General features: G+C 49.5%; 1 protein-coding gene across 1 annotated transcript in view; it reads left to right on the top strand.

Annotated features, from left to right (window-relative positions):
* Positions 1–3,494: 3,494 nt before the first annotated feature.
* Positions 3,495–20,170, top strand: part of OLFML2B (olfactomedin like 2B) — a 53,722-nt gene continuing 37,046 nt past the window's right edge. Inside the window, exons 1-3 of the mRNA XM_067532516.1 lie at positions 3,495–3,677; positions 5,065–5,328; positions 18,470–18,577. Of these exons, the coding sequence (XP_067388617.1) occupies positions 3,495–3,677; positions 5,065–5,328; positions 18,470–18,577 (555 nt within the window). The remainder of the gene's footprint in view (positions 3,678–5,064; positions 5,329–18,469; positions 18,578–20,170) is intronic.

Genomic DNA, 20,170 nt, shown 5'->3' on the forward strand with positions numbered 1-20,170 from the left:
AGACAGAGGCAAAAAAACCCTCCCTTGCTATCTACAACTCCAGTTGTGCTTTTGCCTTCCTGATTTCACTCCTGCATGCTTGAGCAGTATTTTTATACTCCTTCCTAGTCATCTGTCAAAGCTCCCACTTCCTTTTTGTGTTTAAGCTCACTTAAGATTTCTCTGTGAAGCCAAGCTGGACGCCTACCATATTTGCTATTCTTTCTGCACATCAGGATGGTTTTTTCCTGCGCCCTGAATAAGGTTTCTTTAAAATGCAGCCAGCTTTCTTGGATTCCTTTCCCCTCATATTAGCCTCCCAAGGGATCCTGCCCTTCAGCTCCCTGAGGGAGTCAAAGTCTGCTTTTCTAAAGTCCAGGGTCTGTATCCTGCTGTTCTCCTTTCTTCCTTTTGTCAGGATCCTGAACTCAACCATTTCATGGTCTCTGCTACCCAGGTTACCACCCACTTCTACTTCCCCTACCAAATCTTCCTTGTTTGTGAGCAGCGGCCCCTAGTTGGTTGCTCCAGCACTTGCACCAGGAAGTTGTCCCCAGCACTTTCCAAAAACTTCCTGGATTGTCTGTGCTCGGCTGTGTTGCTCTCCCAGCAGATGTCAGGGTGATTGAAGTCCCTCATGAGAACCAGGCCCTGTGATCTGGAAACTTCTGTTAGTTGTCTGAAGAAAGCCTCCTGGTCTGGTGTCCATAGCAGACGTCCACCACGACATCACCCTTGTTACTCTCGCCTCTAAACTTAACCCAGAGACTCTCAACCGGCTTTTCTCCAGTTTCATACTGGAGCTCAGAGCTGTCATGCTGCTCTCTTACATACAGTGCAACTCCTCCACCTTTTCTGCCCTGCCTGTCCTTCCTGACCAGTTTATACCCATCCATGGCAGTGCTCTAGTCCTGTGAGTTACCTAACCAAATCTCGGTTATTCCAATCACATCATAGTCCCTTGAATGTACCAGGACTTCCAATTCCTCCTGCTTGTTTCCCAGATCTCTTGCATCATGGACAGGCACCTAAGCTAACTACCCGATTGCCCGACTTTCTCAGTGCGCATCTGGAGGCCTCCCCTGTTGCACCCTCCTCTTTGTGCTTCTTCCCGGTGTCCCACTTCCCCACTTACCTCCAGGTTTAGATCCCCATTCCCCGGCAAACCTAGTTTAAAGCCCTCCTTGCTAGGTTAGCCAGCCTGTCTGGGAAGATGCTCCTCCCTCTTTGTTAGGTGGATCCTATCTCTTCCTAGCAATTCTTCTTCCTGGAACAACATCCCATGGTTGAAGAACCCAAAGCCCTCTCTCTGACACCACCTGCGTAACCATGCATTTACTGCTGCAACGTGACGGTCCCTGCCTGGGCCATTTCCTTCAACAGCGAGGATGGACGAGAACACTACTTACATCTCAAACCCCTTTATCCTTCTTCCCAGAGCCACATAGTCTGCAGTGATCCGCTCAAGGTCATTCTTGGCAGTGTCATTGGTGCCCATGTGGAGAAACAGGAAGTGGTAGCGGTCTGAGGACTTGATGAGTCTTGGCAAACTCTCTGTCACATCCTGAATCCTAGCTCCAGGCAAGCAGCACACGTCTCGAGTGTCCCAGTTGGGACGGCAGATGGATGACTCCGTGCCCCTTAGGAGGGAGTCCCTGATCACCACTACCCGTCTCCTCCCCTGGGGAGTGGTGGTCGTGGAACCCCCATCCCTAGGACAATGCATCCTGTGCCTTCCGATCTATGGGCCTCCTTCTCATCCCTTCCCTCAGATGACTCTTCTAAGCCATTCTCTGCAGTTGTACCTGTACAGTAAGCCTGAAACTGATTGCTTATCTCTGCCATCTGGTGTCACAGCCTTTAGGGGCTGTATTTTGAGGCTTTATGCTGGAACCACAAGGGCAAGGAGTGGACTTTTTAAAACAGAAGCTGGGATCCCAGTGCATTAACATGACTCCAGGAGCTGTGGCTTAAAAACCACCAAACATCATAAGACTCATGATAAAATTGCAGGAGTTGCCACCCGTTGGGACCTAGCCCTCATGTCTAGCCTCCTGCCTGGCACTCGCTGCTGGTCATGCCTGCCCACAGGGATTGCTTGCTGTTGATTCTCTCAGGCTCTGGGGGTAGCAGGGCCTGCTCCGCAGGCCAGAGACTGGTTCTCTCACCCTCCTCTGAGCTCCTGCTGCCAGCCAGCCAACGCGTTCAGGGAGAGACTCAGCTGGCAGGCGCAGGCACAGCAAGGCTCATCCATGGGGCACTAGGAAAGGGTGACACCTGCAGCGTTCACGCTGGACAGTCTGCCCCCTCTGCCTCCATATGCCTCACATGCTCTCCTCCCTCCTTTGTTTCTTAGCTGGCCCCTCCCAACTGATTAACATACACTAAAAACAACCAGCATCCCTGCCAAAACACAGGCACCACAGGGTGCTGGCAACCATCGTCACCTCCCTTGCTCTGCCTGGGCCACAGTTCGCTCTCTGCCTGGGCTCGTTGAGGCAGAGCTCGCCTCTCGCCCAGTGTCGGCGCAGCAGCTGGCACCAGGGGCCCAGTGCTCAGGCGGCCATTAGATGCTATTAGTTCTACTCCTGCTGATGCTGCTGCTCACCCACAAGCCCAGCAGGTAGCTTCCCCATCCAGCACCTGGCCCACTCAACTGGCCTTGCCTCCCTCCACCCCCAGGCAGCCCTTCCAGCTGCTTCCCTGGAAATGGGGGAAATGGGGCCCTGAACCCTAAGCTGGGTGGGTGCAGCCTGTCAGGGGCCAGGCCTGGCACCGTGCCTGCCGTCTGCCACCCCAAAGCTCCCACCCCCTCCGGCATGGATGCTGCCGGGAGCCCTGCCCAAGGGCTGGCCCAGGGTTCCGCTCGCCGGTCCCTTGCCACGGGGCCTGTTGTCCCTGCATCTGTGCCAAGCGCCTAATAAGGCCTAGGGGGCAGCGCAGCCTCAGGCACCCGCTCCATGTGCGTCCCCCCAGGCGGCCCCGCTCCTCCGCTGGGGCCAGAGCTGCTGTCCGGCGGGGTGGCAGAGGAGGGATATCAGTTCCCCCCGTGCAGGGCGCTGGGGAGATGGCACCGCCTCGGTGGTGGGCGGGGGAGGGAGGGTCGCTATCCTTGGCCCCGGCCGGAGCCCGCAGTCCTCTGCCCAGCGCCCTCTGTCTGGCCCGGCACCTGCCAGCGCGACTGAGCGGGCGGCCGCGGGGCGGGGCGCACGGCCGGCAGGGCGCACGCGGGCCCCCGGCTTCCAGGCGTCGGTGCCAGCCGCCGGCTGGGCTGCCCCTGCCCCTGCCCCAGCCGAGCGGAGACACAATAGCCAGGCTCCTCCTCCCGCCCTGCCCTGCCCTGCCCCGCCGCCGAGCCCGGCGCGCTCCGTCTCCGCCGCCACTCGCCCGCCAGCGAAGCGCGCCCGGCTGCGCCAAGGAAGCCCTGCGCGGGACATGCCCGGCGCGCCCCGGCCGCGCCCCTAGCTCGAGCCGGGACCGGGGCTCTCGGCACGGCCGCCCGGTCCGCTGCCCCCATGGCTCAGCCCCGGCTGATGCTGCTCTGTTGCTGCGCTGCGCTCCTGGCTGCGGGCAGGGGCGCCCCTCCGACTGAGCCCCCCGGCTGGCCCGGCCCGCCCCACACCCCGCAGCCGGAGGGGGGCCCGGAGGAGGAGCCCCTGCAAAACGAGGCGGACAACCAAGAGAACATCTTATCGCAGGTACCGTCCTCCGCGCCCCGGACTTGGGGATCCCAGTCCTCGCCAGGGTCCCCCTGAGTCCCGGCTCGGCACATTTAGCCCCTCCGACGCCGCCGGCTCCCAGGAGGGCGCTGCCGGGGGTGTGAGCAGCCGAGCGGGGAGGGAGAGCAGCCAGATTCCGGGGCCCCGGCGCGCCTGCTTTGCGAACCGGCTAGTGGCGGGAGCCGCGAGCAGCAGAGGGTTCATTCTCAGTCCCTCTTCGGTCAGTGCGGCATGTAATTCACCAGCCAAAAGGTGAAGCCGAAGAGTTAAAGCTACCCATCCTTCTGTTTATTTGCAAGTGCAGCAGGGTAAGATTTCCCTGTGTACAGGTGAACTGCTGCATGAGGAATTAGAGAATCAATTAACAGCTTCTCTGCACCAGAAAGGAGTGACTGAAAAGCAAGAACATGCCATGTGTGCAGTGTGGAAGTAGCTTGTGGGTCCCAGGCTATAAGAGAGGCAAGGTGGAAGAGGCAATGTCTTTTATTGGACCAGCTTCTGCTGGTGAGAGAGACAAGCTTTCCAGCTAGACAGAGCTCTTTTTCAGACCAGACCTCTTGGCTGGGTTTGTGTCTGCATGTTTTGCACACAAATCAGACCTGAAGAAGAGCTTGATGCAAGCTCAGAAACTTGTCTCTCTCCTCAACAAACATTGGCCCAATAATAGATATTACCTCGCCTGCCTTGTCTGAGGAATATTCCAGCTGAATTAAAGCAGCAAAATTCAAGGCTGCGTTCTCTGTTCCATTTGGCAGATGCGCTATCCTTGGAAATGTCTAACAGCAGAACATTGAAAACATACTGTCCAGCTAATTTTATACTTCAATTTCATGACTGATTTCTGTGCATCTCCATAAAGGAAATCCGAGGAATTGTAGGAGATTATTGGAAATTATACATTACTAGAAGCATATGGGTTACGTTTATGCACTATTTCAGAGCATAATTGACTCCCTTAGCTGCCCAAACCCACCTCAGTAGGGCACCTACTATGTAGTTGCAAAGAATTCAGTGGATTATCTGATAGGATCGGTGTATTTAGTGTACACCGGGGTGGCTTTGTGCCTTTGTTTAAACTTTAATTTTGCCACCCCCTTTTGTAGATAAAGATTGTCTTGGCTGGAGTAGTTTCTTTTTCAATGGTGAAAGGAATATCCCAGCCCAAATGCCTCTTTCCCAAATAGCTAAGGTGTGGAAAACCGAGCGCTCTCGCAGAAAGCTTGGAGTCAGCACTTTGTGTAACCAATAACCTATTTCGTCAAGGTTCAGGATGTCTAGGCCTCTCCCAAAACCTTCGCAAAGCCAACAAGAGGCGAACGCTTATATTAGGAACAAACTGATGCCCTGTGATTTTTCTTGCGATTAGTTGCTAGGTGACTACGACAAGGTGAAAGCGGTGTCCGAAGGCTCCGACTGTCAGTGTAAGTGTCTGGTCAAGCCCCTGGGCCGGGCCGCCTGCCACAGGATTAATGAAGGCACGCCCAAAACAGAAGATTTTTACACTGTAGAAACCATCACTTCAGGACCTGAGTGCAAGTGTACCTGCGTGGCTCCGCCTTCTGCTTTGAACCCTTGTGAGGGGGACTTCCGGTTGAAGCAGCTGCGGGAAGCAGAGAGCAGTGACTTAAAGGTAGGAGTATAGTGGACATTTTTTCTCCTTTTCAATGTGAGTGCAAGTTTTGCAAAAGACAATGTGTAGCTGAAGTAACATGGCTTGTCCTTCATAGGCTCAAGTCCTGGAGGAGGATCGGGTCTAAGGTCTACAAACCTGGCAAAGCTGCTGCAAACAGTTATAATCATAGAATCAGAGAGTTGGAAGGGACCTCAGGAGGTCATCTAGTCCAACCCCCCGCTCAAAGCAGGACTAACCTCAGCTAAATAATCCCAGCGAGGGTTTTGTCAAGCCACAGCTTAAAAACCTCTAAAGATGGAGATTCCACCACCTCTCTAGGTAACCCATTCCAGTGCTTCACCACCCTTCTAGGGAAAATGTTTTTCCTAATGTCCAACCTAGACCTCCCCCACTGCATGACTTGTACAGGCGTAAATACCTGCCCTTTCCTGGTTACTATGCGGCCAGTCCGCCATCCAATCTAGTATTCAGTAGCTAAAATAATCTAAAATCAAGATCTAACCTATAAGTAATATTTATTATTCAATTAATTTTAAAATTAAATTAAATTACATGAAAGGACAGTTAAACATAGTCAACAGGTCAATAGTATGAAAACTAAAGCCCATTGATAAAATTTAAAATATGGAGAATAAATATATCTATATCTAAAATATATCTAAAATCAACAGGATACATGAAATGAATGTTCGGGTTCACTGTTTATTGCTAAAAAGAGCCAACATATCCGTCATTATTTATATGCTTCGCCCATTTACCGAAACTAGCTAAAATTTGTGAACATATAGGACAATTAAAACAATCTACGGGATATTCTAAATAAAATATTCCCTCTTTAAATGAACTACTCTCTTTAAAACTAGCTGTGTATTATTATTATTAAGATTATTAAATTCTATCAAATATGGATCATCAAAAGAATCTAAATATTTGTCATAAAAGCTAGATTTAGAATCGATTATCTTAAGGTCACTATATAAAACATTCGTAAAAGCCATCGGTAAAAGATTAAAATCTAAAACTTGGCTCTCACTAAAATCCTCTTGTTCCTCCCGAACAACACTCTTCTCTCCAACTCAGAGATTAAAATCATCCATAAAACCAGCTATTCCATCTTTTACTCTATCTATAGCATAAGGAGATAGCATTGGTCCGGCTCTATGAATAATACCCCTAATCAATTTAACACTACTAGCCGGGGCGTCGAAACTAGTAGCGGGGGCGTTTTTAACCCAGTCCAGCGCCAATCCGGTATGAAATAAAATTTCTGTTTTCTCCATAGATTTAAAAGATACTACTCTTCACAGGGGGAAACTAACCCGTTACCAGGGGGGACTAACCCGTACCTGGGGGAGGCTAACCCTTACCAGGGGGGCAGTTAGGTGTTGGGGCTGCCCTCCCCACCCCCCCCACACAGCAGGGGGGGTTCGTCCTCCGCGATCAGCCTGGACTCCGCCAGTTACCGACTCTCACCACGAGGAGGTTGCGGTTGGACTTGCCAATCAGAGGCTTTCCTCAAATGAGGGGTCCCTGCCAGCTTAATGCCGAGCCCTAACGGGAGGGTGGAAGAGAACTCGGACTCTACGGAGAGATCCTTTCAGCACGGCTCTCGCCATCTCTCCGGCACCAATTATTCACCCCACCTCACCCTCAGGTTCTTCGGGAGGGGACTCAACCCCTCTGACCGTCAGGGCTCAACAACTGAACAGGGTCCAGAGACGCATGAAAAGCCATTAAGAGAGCCTGAAAAGCCATTAAGAGAGCCAGTTGAGACAGTTGCTCCTTGTTCTGTCATCTGCCACCACTGAGAACAGCCTACTCCATCCTCCCTGGAACCCCCTTTCAGGTAGTTAAAGGCTGCTATCAAATCTCCCCTCTTTCTTCTCTTCTGCAGACTAAACAAGCCTAGTTCCCTCAGCCTCTCCTCATAAGTCTTGTGCTCCAGCCCCCTAATCATTTTTGTTGCCTTCCGCTGGACTCTCTCCAACTTCTCCACATCCTTTTTGTAGTGGGGGGCCCAAAACTGGACACAATACTCCAAATGCAGCCTCACCAATGCTGAATAGAGGGCAATAATCACTTCCCTCCATCTGCTGGCAATGCTCCTATTAATGCAGCCCAATATGCTATTAGCCTTCTTGGCAACCAGGGCACACTGCTGATTCATGTCCAGCTTCTTATCCACTGTTACCCCCAGGTCCTTTTATGCAGAACTGCTGCCTAGTTCATCAGTCCCCAGTCTGTAGCTGTGTATGGGATTCTTCCATCCAAAGTGCAGGACTCTGCACTTGTCCTTGCTGAACCTCATCAGATTTCTTTTGGCCCAATCCTCCAGTTTGTTTAGGTCCTTCTGTATCCTATCCCTACCTTCCAGGCTATCTACCACTCCCCCTAGCTTAGTGTCATCTGCAAATTTGCTGAGGGTGCAATCTACCCCATCCTCTAGATCATTAATGAAGATGTTGAACAAAACCGGCCCCAGGACCGACCCCTGGGGCACTCCACTTGTGATCGGCTGCCAGCTAGACATGGAGCCATTGATCACTACTCGTTGAGCCCTATGCTCTAGCCAGTTCTCTCACCATTTTATAGTCCATTCATCCAACCCATACTTCTTTAACTTGCTGATAAACATACTGTGAGAGACAGTATCAAAAGCTTTGCTAAAGTCAAGGTATATCACATCCATCACTTTCCCCACAACCACAGATCCAGTCACCTCTTCATAGAAAGCAATCAGGTTGGTCAGGCATGACTTTCCCTTGGTGAGTTCTGTGTCAAGTTTTGCACTAGGGAAATTGTTGCCCCCAGCTAGCAAGTGTTAAAATATCCACAGGCAAGAGAAAGGCAATGTTTTCCTCAGCAGTATGTACCCCATAGCTCCTATCCACACAGCAGTGATATACATTTATTCAGTGTAGAACTACGCTGACATCAATGGAAGTCATGCAGGCAGAACAGTACAGAAAGGCAATAGATCTGAAATCTGTAATGTTGAAAAGATATTAACAAGTCAATTGGAGAGGAGACTATTCCCCTGAAAGCAGAGAGTATCCACAGCAGATATTGCCTATTCCAGTCTGAAATAAAATCCAGTTAAAAAGAACTGTCTCTGAACTTTGCCAGCTCATAACATCAGTAGTTTATTTTAAAACTCTCTTTTTTCTGATCATGTTGCACTTTAATTACCTAGTACTTATTTTTTTACAAATGTTATCTCATGGCTACCCTTATGGCTGTATGTTTTATACACAGAGCTATCTTAAATGAACCATAAGGAGTGATTTAAACGAACAGCTGACACACCGTCCTTAATTCACATAGTTTTCTCTTGGTGCCGGAGCTCTTGTGATCTGAAATTCTCACTTGCTGTTCTGTGGATTCAGAAACATAGATTGAGCTAAGCTAAGGATGGAGTGCTTATTTGTCACTTGTTGGCACAAAATGCTGAATGGGGTTACCTGGCTTTGTTAAACACTGCTCCACTGGAGGGTAGCGTGATCCTGGCAGATCAGTCTGTAGAGCATTTCGGATTCCTTTGGCATGAAGGGTACTATCATGTAACTATAAGATGGTTATTGCAGTGAACAATCTTGCACTGGCAGGGGATGGGCTGAGTGACTTAACAGGTCTTTCCTATTTCAAATTGTTGTGATTTTACAATAACATATGAACCCTTTCCTTTACAAATGAGATAGTGAATAGTTCTGAAGTAGTCTGGGGACTTCTCAGTTGGAAGTGACAGAGGAGGAGAATTACCTGGGCGTATTGGTTGATCACAGGATGACTATGAGCCGCCAGTATGATGTGGCATGGAAAAGCGCAGTCCTAGGATGTATCAAGCTAAGTATTTCCAGTAGAGATAGGGAGGTGTTAGTACCGTTATACGAGGCACTGGTGAGACATCACCTGGAATGCTGTGAGTAGTTCTGGTCTCCCATGTTTAAGAAAGATGAATTCAAACTGGAACAGGTGCAGAAAAGTGTTACTAGGATTGTTCGAGGAATTGAAAACCTACCTTACAAGGGGAGACTTCAGGGCTTGGCTTGTTTAGCCTAACCAAAAGAAGGCTGAGGGGAGATATGACTACTCTCTATAAAAACATTGGAGGGATAAATACCAGCGAGGGAGAGGAATTATTTAAATTAAGTCCAGTGTTGACACAAGAACAAATGGATATAAACTGGCCATCAATAAATTTAGGCTTGAAATGACACAAAGGTTTTTAAGTGAAGTTTTGGAACAGTCTTGCAAGGGGATTGGGGGAAAATATCTATTTGGCTTCAAGACTGAGCTTGATACGTTTATGGAGGGGATGGTATGATGAGACACGTGGCCCATCTGTGACTGCTGGTAGCAAATATCCCCAATGGCTGGTGATGGGACATTAGGTGGGGAAGGCTCGGAGTTACTACAGAGAATTCTTTCCCAGGTATCTGGCTGGTGGGTCTTGCCCACATACTCAGGGTCTAACTGATCACCGTATTTGGGGTTTTTTCCTAGGTCAGATTGGCAGAAACCCTGAGGGTTTTTCCATCTTCCTCTGCAGCAGTGGGCACGGGTCACTTGCAGATTTAAACTCATGTAAATGGTGGATTCTCTGTAACTTGAAGTCTTTAAATCATGATTTGAGGAATTCAGTAACTCAGCCAGAGGTTCAGGGTCTATTACAGGAGTGGGTGGGCAAGGGTCTGTGGCCTGTATTGTGCGGGAGATCAGAATAGATGAGTATGATGGTCCCTTCTGGCCCTAAAATCTATGATTCTGTGAGACTTTGCAGCCATGTCCAATGTCACTGGACCTACAACTTTGCTTAGTAGTTGTCCTATTCATTCATGGGAGGACGGGGGATCCCTGTTACTGTGGACGGCATCAGTGCAGAGTTAGGACAGTATCTAGTGCACGGCTAGATTATGTATTATACAGCATTTTGCACAGCGCTATGTTTGTTTGGTTTTGCACGGTGACTCAGACCACTGTGATGGCTCCATATTTGCAGTCACAGCTCAGGCAAACTGAATATGCCCTGAGAATTACAGAATCCTGATGATGATAAAAGGCAAACTTCCACTGGGTCTCTTCGTTTATTGCGAGTTAATTTGGGACTCCAGTGACAACCCCAGACACTGAAGTTCTCTGTATCCACAGACAGGGACGGCGGTGTGAGCTTCCCCCCACAGCAGCCTGTCCCAAGTCCAGCACCAAGAGCCTGCCTCGGGGAGGAGTTTGCACTCCATGGCTAGTTCAATCCTTGGCCTTTGCCAAGGCTCCCCCAAGGAGGTATTTGCTGCCAGTTGTGATGTGGATACTTGTCATCTAGGAACGGCCTGGGCTCTGCCAGCTCATTTCGCAAAGCTCTCTGAATAGGGTTAGCCAAACGTTTTTTGATTTTTTTTGGCTGTAGAAATCAAGCTGTAGAAGTTGTGAGAACAGGCTTGCGCTCTCACACAATGAGCAACATTTCCTGGTGCCAGACAGGCCAGTAATATAAAGCCAGTGTTTCTCTTATTATTTTCCCATTTCTTGTCTGAGCTGAAGCCACACACTGTAAAGCCAGGCAGTGTAAAGACATGCACATCAGATTTTTAAACTTTTGCCATGGGAAATGAATAATTGATTCATAGATTTTTAAGGCTAGAAGGGTGCTGTGGGCTGATCTCCTGTGTATCAAAGACCATCACATTTTACCCAGGTTCCTCTGTACTGAATCCAGTAACTTGTGTTTGGCTAAATATCTTACAGAATGGCTGGATGTGAGAACAACAAAGGATGGAGAATCCACCACTGCCTTTGGGAGTTTGTTCTAATGATTAATTTCCCTCATTGTTAAACATATGGGCCTTATTTCTCATTTGAATTTGTCTGGCTTTAAATTCCTGCTATTGGTTCTTGTACTGCCTTTCTGTGCTAGATTAAAGAGCCCTTTAGTAGCTGGCATTTTCTCCCTGGGAAGATATTTATACACTATAATCAAGTCATCTCTTGATTTTTTTTATTAGGCTGAAAAGATGGTGCTCTTTAAGTCTCTCATTATCAGGCATTTTCTACAGCCCTCGAATAATTTTAGTGGTTCTTCTTTTGCACCTTCTTCAAATTTTTAAACATCAAGATTTGGGCACCAGAACTGGATGCATAATCCAGTATCGATCTCACCAAGGCTGTTAAAAATTCCCTCTCTGCTTCTCCTCTCCTGGTTATACAGCCAACCATCACATTAGCCCTTTTGCCACAGCACCAAATGGGGAGCGCATGTTTAGTTGCTTGTCCGCTATGACTCCAAAATTGTTCCAGAGTCACTGCTTCCCAGGACACAGTCCCGCCTTCGGGAGTGATGGCCTGCACTCTTTGATCTCTGCTGTATGGGCGTGCATGACTGGATGGCATGGAGGACTGATAATGGACTCTACAGCTTTTCTTTGCTAGGTCAGTGCTACATATTCAGCCTCTGTCAGGAATGTGACTATCTGCTAAGGGACTCTGGGGCACATTTGGAAACCAAAATACAGGGTTGTGGGGAGAAAACTTTTTACAAAACGTAAGCTAATAAAACTTTGCATTTCCGTAGCAACAGAAAAATCCTTTACAAATATTACTGTGTGGAGACTCACACTGTCCCTGTGAAGGGAGGCAGATGGTGGATTTAGTCACATTTCACAGATGGGGAAACTGAGGCACAGAGATCTGCCCAAAGTCCTGGAAGGAATTGTTGGCAGAGCTTTAACCAGAAGACCTTCCTCCCAGGAATGGATATGGTTTTGTGATTTTTTTCCCATTTAAATGGTAGCAATTTTATAGAGGGATGTAAACATTCCCCTGCTGGGATGTGAGCAGAGCTGTTAGAATCTTTTATTACAACCCCGGGGCCATGCAAAACTTGGGGGGTTTGTTACAAACTCAAAACTCAGCCTTAGTTATGCCCAAAATTTGCTATAGTGCAAGAATCTTTTGAGGGAAATCTGGGCAGTGTTTGGCTGCTGCGTGGCAATGGGTGAAATGCAGTCGTTGTCGCTGAGTTTCACATTGGATTTTCAGGGCCATTTGAATTCAAAACTCACAGCAAAATTTGAGGTGTGGGGGGCCTCTGGCAATTGGAATAAAAAAGGACATTCCTACAAACCCACTGTGTCTCCTGCATTCTCTTGCTGCACCTAGGCTGTAGCTGTGGCACTAGGTGTTAGTTTATTACATGGATCCTTGTCCACTAAGGCATTGTACTCTTTGTACTATTTGTATCCTGGGAAACTCAGCCTAAGGGGAGGAGTCACTGAGCCCGGGATACAACTGATTACGGGAGACAACTAATGAAAAAAACCAGGAAGGGAACTAGAAAGGGACACAGCAGAGAACCCCAGACAGCGCCCATTGCCCCCGGAAGGTGTCAAGGGAGCCAGCGGACGCTACCCAGAGGACCTCCGCCCGGATGCGTGAGTGCACAAGGGAACGGATGTAGGTCCTACAGTCGCTGAGCGCCCCCCCAACCTTCTCTCCCTGGTCTTGTAGATGCCCATTTTGGCCAGGGCTAGGAGGAGGTTGACAAGGAGGTCCCACGACTTTGTGGGGCCACGGATGGGGTGTGCGTAGATGAACAGGTGCGGTGAGAATTGCAGCCAGAACCTCAACAGGAGATTCTGGAGGAGCTGGAAGAGGCGCTGCAACCTGGCACATTCGAGATAAATGTGCACCAGGGTCTCCCTCACACCACAATAGGGGCAGGTGTCGGGGTGAGGGGTGAACCGCGCCAAGTACACGCCTGTGATCATGGCCCCGTGAAGCAGCCGCCAACTGATGTCCCTGGCGGGCCATGGGGGGTCAGGGTGGAGTACAGACTGGCCCACTGGGGTCTTCGCCCTCCGCAGGTGGCAACAGGTCCCGCCATTTCGTGTCAAGGCGGGACACGAGGGCGAGGAAGTGAAGAGTGTGCAGCATGAGCATGTAGATTGTAGGAAGGCACCGTGGCCTTCCTCAGAGCCTGGGCCCAAGGAAGGGTTGTGATGCCCCTGCTGGGCAGAGCAGGGCCCTACAGGCCAAACTGCCCGGCAACAGAGGGGCGGAGCCAGGGCAGGAAAGGGACATATAAAAGGCCAGCCTGACAGCTCAGTCAGGGGGTAGCTGCCACTAAAGTTTCCCAGAGGCTGCAGCCTAGTCCTGACCCAGGTACCCTTGAACAGGATGGGAGGAAGTGGCCCAGGGACAGCCGACTAGAGAGTGGCTGAGTCTGGGGTTGGACCAGTCAGCGTGTTGCGGCTGGAGTCCTGCTGACTCAGTGGCAAACCACTGATAGGGCCCTGGGCTGGGATGCAGTGGAGTCGGGTGAGCCTGTGTCCCCCTCCGCCCTTCCCTAACCACCCCAGGAGTGCCTGACATCCTCCAAGCTTGCCTTGCAGAGGATATCGAGCTCTGCTAGCCCCGCCTGCCTGCCAGGCCGGGGGCACCAGACCACTTGCGAGCCCCACCTGTGGGAAGCTGGGGGCAATAGACTGCTTGACCACCCTGCCTGTTGGAAGGCTGGGGCTACGGACCCCTTATCAGCCCTGCCCTGCAGGAGGGCCAGAGGGCTACAGACTGTGAAGGAAGCCTGCCCCGCCGGGGGCTGGGGCTAAAGACTTGTAACTGGCACCGCTTATTCCCCTAGACCAAGGTGCTGTGGCCTTCCTCAGAGCCTGGGCCCGAGGAAGGGTCGTGATGCCCCGGCCGGACTGTGCCACCAGCCTACAGGCATGCATTGAAACCACCAGTTCATTTCCCCCTGCCCCAAAGCTGGAGGAGTGGGGCACGTCCCCCTAAGCGTTTCCCTCCTCCCCAGCTCTGCCTGCCCTGTGCCTGAGGCGGGACTGTGGGCCAGGCTGCTGCCTCTGCCTCTAAGCCAGGCCCCTGCCTGTTCCTTATCTCCAGTTCCTGCCCCTTCCTCCAGATTGCCCTGTTCTGGCTGCACCATCCCAAAAGCTAGAGGTGCTGGCTGGCTGGGAGTAGAGGAGCCACAGATCCCACTGCTGAGGGGCAGCCTGGGGAGGGCTGGGGAGTATCAGGCACATCTCTGGGATGGAGGAGGAGAGAGAGAGAGTGCTCCGAGGGAGTCTAGGCAGGGGCAGAGGTGGGAAGGGAGATGGGGGGAAGTCTGGGGAATAAAGGGGCGGGTTTGAGACAGCGTCTGTACAACCAGGGCCATGTGGATTGGGTGGGATGGCCTCTGCATCAGTGCATGGGTCCAGGGGCAGGCTGAACATGCGTGTGCTTGTCAGATTCCCAAGGGAGGCTGTGCCGTGTGTGTGGGAGGTTGGAGAGTACGTGTGCAAGAGATGTCTGGGCTGGCGATGGACCTGCTTGAAGATCTCTGGGAATGTGGGCCCGGAGGAAAGCCTGTGTGTGAGAGACGTGGGGGGCATGGGGCCGGCAGAAGCAGGGGTGTGAGAGATGTTGGGCTGTGTGGTCAGGGAGAACATGCGTGCCAGAGACGCTGGGAGAGTGCAGACAGAGGAAGCGAGTGTGTGAGAGCCACCCAGGATGGAGGGACAAAGGGGAAAGTCAGACACCTTGGCGGTGAAAGATCAGAGATAGCTGGGGTGTGAGAGAGAAGGGGCACGGCCGGATGAAGCAGGCATGTGAGAGAGATGAGGTGCAGGGCCAACGGGAGCAGGCATGGAGAGATGTCCGGGACCCGGGGCTGCAGAGAACCCTTTTTTAGTGGAGAATGCTCTCTGCACCCCCAGAAATCTACCAGCACCTCGTTATCCCCTTGAAATGCTCCCCTCCAGCTCTCCAGCATGACAGGTGTCAGGGCGCAGGGCAAGCTATGGATGGGCATCAGAGACTGCCTTTCCTGCCTCGCTTCCCTGCTGGCCCCTTTGCCTGGCCAGCCCCATCTCCAGTATTGTCTTTCCTCCCAGAGAGAGATGGAGGGAAGCTGGCAGCTGTGCTCGTCAGAGCTCTTCCTGCCCCACGGTCCCAGCTGGCTTTTGACATTTTAATGCTGATGGGCCACGTGTGCTTCGTCAGAACAAGCACATCAGCCTGTGACGAGCCGATTCCGAGCCATGGTTAGCCGGCTGTGGAGCAGGGCCGCTGCTGTGATGTGTGTGAGATGGGGCATGGGTTGCCCGGCCAAGGGGAGAGGAATACGGAGAGGAGAGTGTGATGGGGGGGCAGATGGGGCCACCTCAACCCAAGATCCTGCTCAGGACACGGAGGGGAACTGTGGGGGCCTTGGCTGGCAGGGTGTGACAAAGTGGGAATTTTTTGTAATATTTTTATGATGCCTTTTATGTGCCTCAGTTTTCCTATGTGTTGCATGGCTACCCATCAGGGAAAAGGACTTAGTTTGCTCTCAGGGAAGGCTGAGATGTGCGTGTGCATGTGTACGTGTGAGAGAGAGAGACTGCCACCGCCCTGCCTGGATGGGATGAATAGCGTCATTCAGGAACTGGCTGAATCCAATCAGCTCAACCAGTGGCCCAGATAGACCATGTCAGCTCCACCGACTCCTGGACGGACACTTTCCGCGTGGATGCTAAGCAGAGACCCCCCAGCTGGAGAAACTAAGGACCGGGAGGTGGCAACTAAGTTGGCTCTGGTGGAAGCTGGGAACTCTCTCACCTGGGAACTAAGGAGGGTCAGGTGGAGAGAGACTCACAGAGCCTGAAAATGGCTCACCACAGCTTGGCTGGGCTCTGGGCTAACCAGACTGGACAGTACTTTAACTGTCTGGTCTCTGTGCTCACCTAAGGGCTGCCTAGGCTGTGTTCCAGCGAACTAATAACCTGATTGCTTTGAAAACGCTGTTAGAGTGTCACTGCAAATGCTGGGTGAGGCGCATGAGTCCCTGAGGAGTGGCCAAGTCTCTAGCGGGAGTTCGTCTCCGTTGGGCTTCACCATGGGAAGGTTGGCTTCCGGAGGGCTGACATGCGGTTTGGAATTTAAGGGCCTGCAGCTGATTGCTTGTATCACTCCTTCCACTGTTGAAGGTGGGGGTAAGACATGACTCTACAGCCAGCTGCACAAAACATTTAGCAAAGGCTGGGATAGTCGTTGCAGGGAAACTCCACAAACAATGCGAAAATGACGCTAAGATTCATTTGCATGCAAGGCCCAGACCTGGCTGTGCCTATTTCGTGGAGATGGTGAGTGATGCAATCTGCATGAGATTAAATATTGCATTTGTGTATCACTGTTACAAACGGCTGCTTGGCAGAATTTGATATTTTTAAAAATAATTTTGACACCTAATACCAAAGTTTATTTTTAAGCATTTTTCCAATTTTTGTCAGTTTAAATTTTCCACAGTTGTGCAAAATTATGGGGTTTATTTATATTGTTATCTATTTAAATTTTCACAGTTGCAGGAAATTATGGGGAGGTGAGATAATAATTATTTAATGACAGTAGACATGGCAAGTCAAAATATTAAAGCTTTATTAAAACATTAAAACACAGCTTGTCAACATCACATGTCCAAAAGTACAATATAAGTATCTTTAAATCAAACACTCATAAGTTCCCAAGCAACATTTGTCTTATTTTCCCTGTCTATAAAATTAAGTGTTCATCAATGGAAATATTTTTTCATTAGTTTGTGGATGTTCGGTGAAATTGACATTTACCCATAAAAATCTAATCCTGCCAAGCCTAATCAAAAGGCATCAGAAGGATTCTAGTGGTCAGCTATAAGAATGACTTGAAGGAATTTGTTCCAAAATTCTTCATTTGGAGTGTAATTGTGTGAATGCCTTTCAATAACTGGGCTGCAGCGTTGTGAGAAAAGGAGCAGAATTGTAGCGCTCTGGTTTGTCAATACATATAAGAATCTCAACAGGGAAGCTGATGTTTATCCTCAGGATGGGGGAAGCTGATAGTTGTCAAATCAAAGAAGGAATCTTTGGTACACTGCCAATATTATGCGCCCATCTCTGAAAACTAACATTGACTTGGCCAGAGACAAGCCCCTGGAATCCTCTGTGGTGGGAGATGAAGGACTACAGCTGTCTAGCTATCTAGTTGGTGTCATCAGGGATCATAGAATAGCCATTAATATTGGGTGGGATAAAGCTCGCTGTGGTCAGAGAGAAATGATGATGAACAATCACTATGGAGTCAGCCTCCTTGGGACTGCGGAGCTGCTGCCTGGTGATTACATTTTCCGCTAGGACCACCTCTAAGCACGTAGTTCTCTCTAGTTCTTGTGAGTCGTGGGGTTTTTCTTGGTCAAATTAATGTTCTATAAATTCAGTCCAGCTGCTGCCTGTTCGAGAAGAGTCATCTTATGGGGAGAAGTCGGAGGAAATACTGAAACCTGAGCAGGATGTTAATGCTAATTGGGCTAATGTCCACCTTGTTAACTGTTCTCACTGCTGATCATTTTTTCAGAAAAGTATCTAGATGTTCTGGGATTCTGGCCAGAGTGTGTGTTTGTGGGTGAAGCTCAGCATAGTACTGCCTCTTCCATCTTGGTTTGTTAATGATTCCCAGCACCCAAACGTTGACCCCGAAGCTTCCAGCTCTGCAATGTTCTTTGCATCTTGTGCAGCTGTATGCTGCTGGGTGGTAGATGAGAATGGAAGTGCTGAAAGGCCAGAAGAGTGCCTATTTTCATGGCACAGCCAGACAGAAGCAGAAAGCCACATCTGCCTTAGCTGAACCATCCTCCTGAAGGCAGAGGAGGATTCCCCGAAATGCCAGCTCATGTTGTTTATATCCCATTGTTATATCTATCATTTCCTCACATATCTATTTAAAGAATTGCCGCACCAGAACAGAACAATGGCCTGTCTTGTCCAGTGTTCTTTCTTGAGCAGGGGTTGGGGTGGATGCTAAAGGAGGATGTAACCACCCATGCTGTACAGCACCTAACTGTATAATACCTTCCTGGTTGTGGACATTCTTTTGTAGCTGGTGAGCAGTATAATTCCTTACAATACATGCTAATTTTAACACTAGCTAGTGTACTGCAAGTGCTATTTTTTATCCATATAAATGCCTAAAACTCTCTGCTTAGATCTGCATATTGCCTCTTGATTCCAAAATTCTCCAGGCTGCAGAAATGAATGGAAAATCTTGCCTTAAACCCAGGCTGATGTTGTATAGCAGAGAAAAGCGAGGCGGATGCAAGTCCCATCTTGATTAACATTATGCCACCTTTGTTTTACAGCTATCGTCCATCATAGAGATGCTAGAAAGTGCTTTCTATGGCTTAGACCTTCTAAAGTTACATTCAGTCACAACAAAATTGGTGGGCCGAGTGGAGAAACTAGAGAAGGTAAGATGAGATCCAGATCTTTTTCTTTGGGGTGTGTGGTTAGAGACAACATCATGAAATGGTTTGGTCTCAGGAGAAAAATCATGGTGTCCCGTTCCTTGTGGGAGAACTGTAAATTAGCCACCATTTCATTTAACTATGTGTCCACTGTCATCGCGACCTATGACTGGACATTTGGAGAAAAAAGCTCAAGGGGTAACATATTCAGAAGCGATTTAGATATTCAAAGGGCTTTGGGTGCCTAAACATGCAGAGAGGTGCCAGGTGATTTTGCAAATCCTACCTGATGCCTAGCTGCATCTTTAGATGCCTAAAGGCCTTTGACCATGTGGCCTGGAGCTGGAGTTGCCTAAGTCCCAGTCCTTCACTGAGGCTTAGATGCCTAAGTCACTTTTGAAAACAGGACCTAGCTTCCTAAGTTATTTAGGCGCTTTTGAAAAATCAGTGTTGCCAATTCTGACAAGCCTTGAGATGTTTCATACTCTTCTTAAAGCCCCCGTTCCTGGAGTCATGTAATTTTTTGTGAGACTCTTAGCTTTCAGTTAAAACAAAGAGTAAGCCCTTGTGGTTATGAAGAAAAGCTTGGAAATGTGACCTGAGTGTAACCTAACATTTTAAAGACCAAATAATAAGACCCTCAAATGTATTACTTTTGAAGAGCTTCGTGATTTCTTGGGGCCTGCCTCATGCTTTTTGAATCCCGGGGGTCGGCCATGCTGAGTCTAGTTGTAGTAATCCATGGTTGTGGAGGAAGATCACATCTGAGCCAGACACAAACACATTTCAAATCTTGCAGCTATATCCAGGCAAGTGAGTGCGAAAGTTCTCTCTGAAGGTCCTGGGAGTGGTGAGGGCAATACTGCATTTATGAACCCTGAGACTCATGTCCTGTCTGTAGCATTTAATGTTTAGTCCAGTAACAAAAGGGTTGATAATCAAAGCTGGAGCCAGTGTGCATGGCTGTCTCCATCTTGGCTTGAAGGGAAAAGACTGATACAGTGCTATCCCTGGCAGCTAGCATTGCCCTGGTTTAACCACTCTGGAGATGGAGTTGTGCTGATGAGCAGCGTGCTGACGCTCACACTGGTTGTAACTGAGCATGGTCTGGCCCCCACCCTTTGATGCCTAGAAATCTCTTCGACTCTCCTGTGACGGGTACCCCCTTGCTCTTTATTTAGTCATTCTGGCTGGAGAAGTTGGTCAGCCCTGTTGCTGGGAACATGTGGTGGGGATTTTGTCTTGAACCAAGTCTGATTTGTTAAGTTTGGTTACTAGAAAGTGTTTTAGTTTTATTTCTTTTGTAACCATTTCTGACTTTAATGCCTTATACTTGTAATCACCTAAAATCTCTCTTTGTAGTTAAAGAAACTTGTTTTATTTTTTGATCAACACTAAGCCAGAGTTGTGTTTAAACTGAACTGTTTGGGTAACTCTAGCTAGGGTAGCAAATTGATCCCTTACAGGAGAGGGCTGGACAGTGCAGAACACACATTTTGGGGGAAAATCCAGGACTGGGAGAGCGTTGGGTTCACTCTGCAAGTGGTAACCGAGGCTGGTGGAAGTCAGAGTGTGATAGGAATGTGTGGCTAGCAG

Source organism: Emydura macquarii, unplaced genomic scaffold, assembly GCF_026122565.2.
Source record: "Emydura macquarii macquarii isolate MOO-44397 ecotype Brisbane River unplaced genomic scaffold, CSIRO-AGI_Emac_v2 contig_3287, whole genome shotgun sequence".
NCBI lineage: Eukaryota > Metazoa > Chordata > Testudines > Chelidae > Emydura > Emydura macquarii.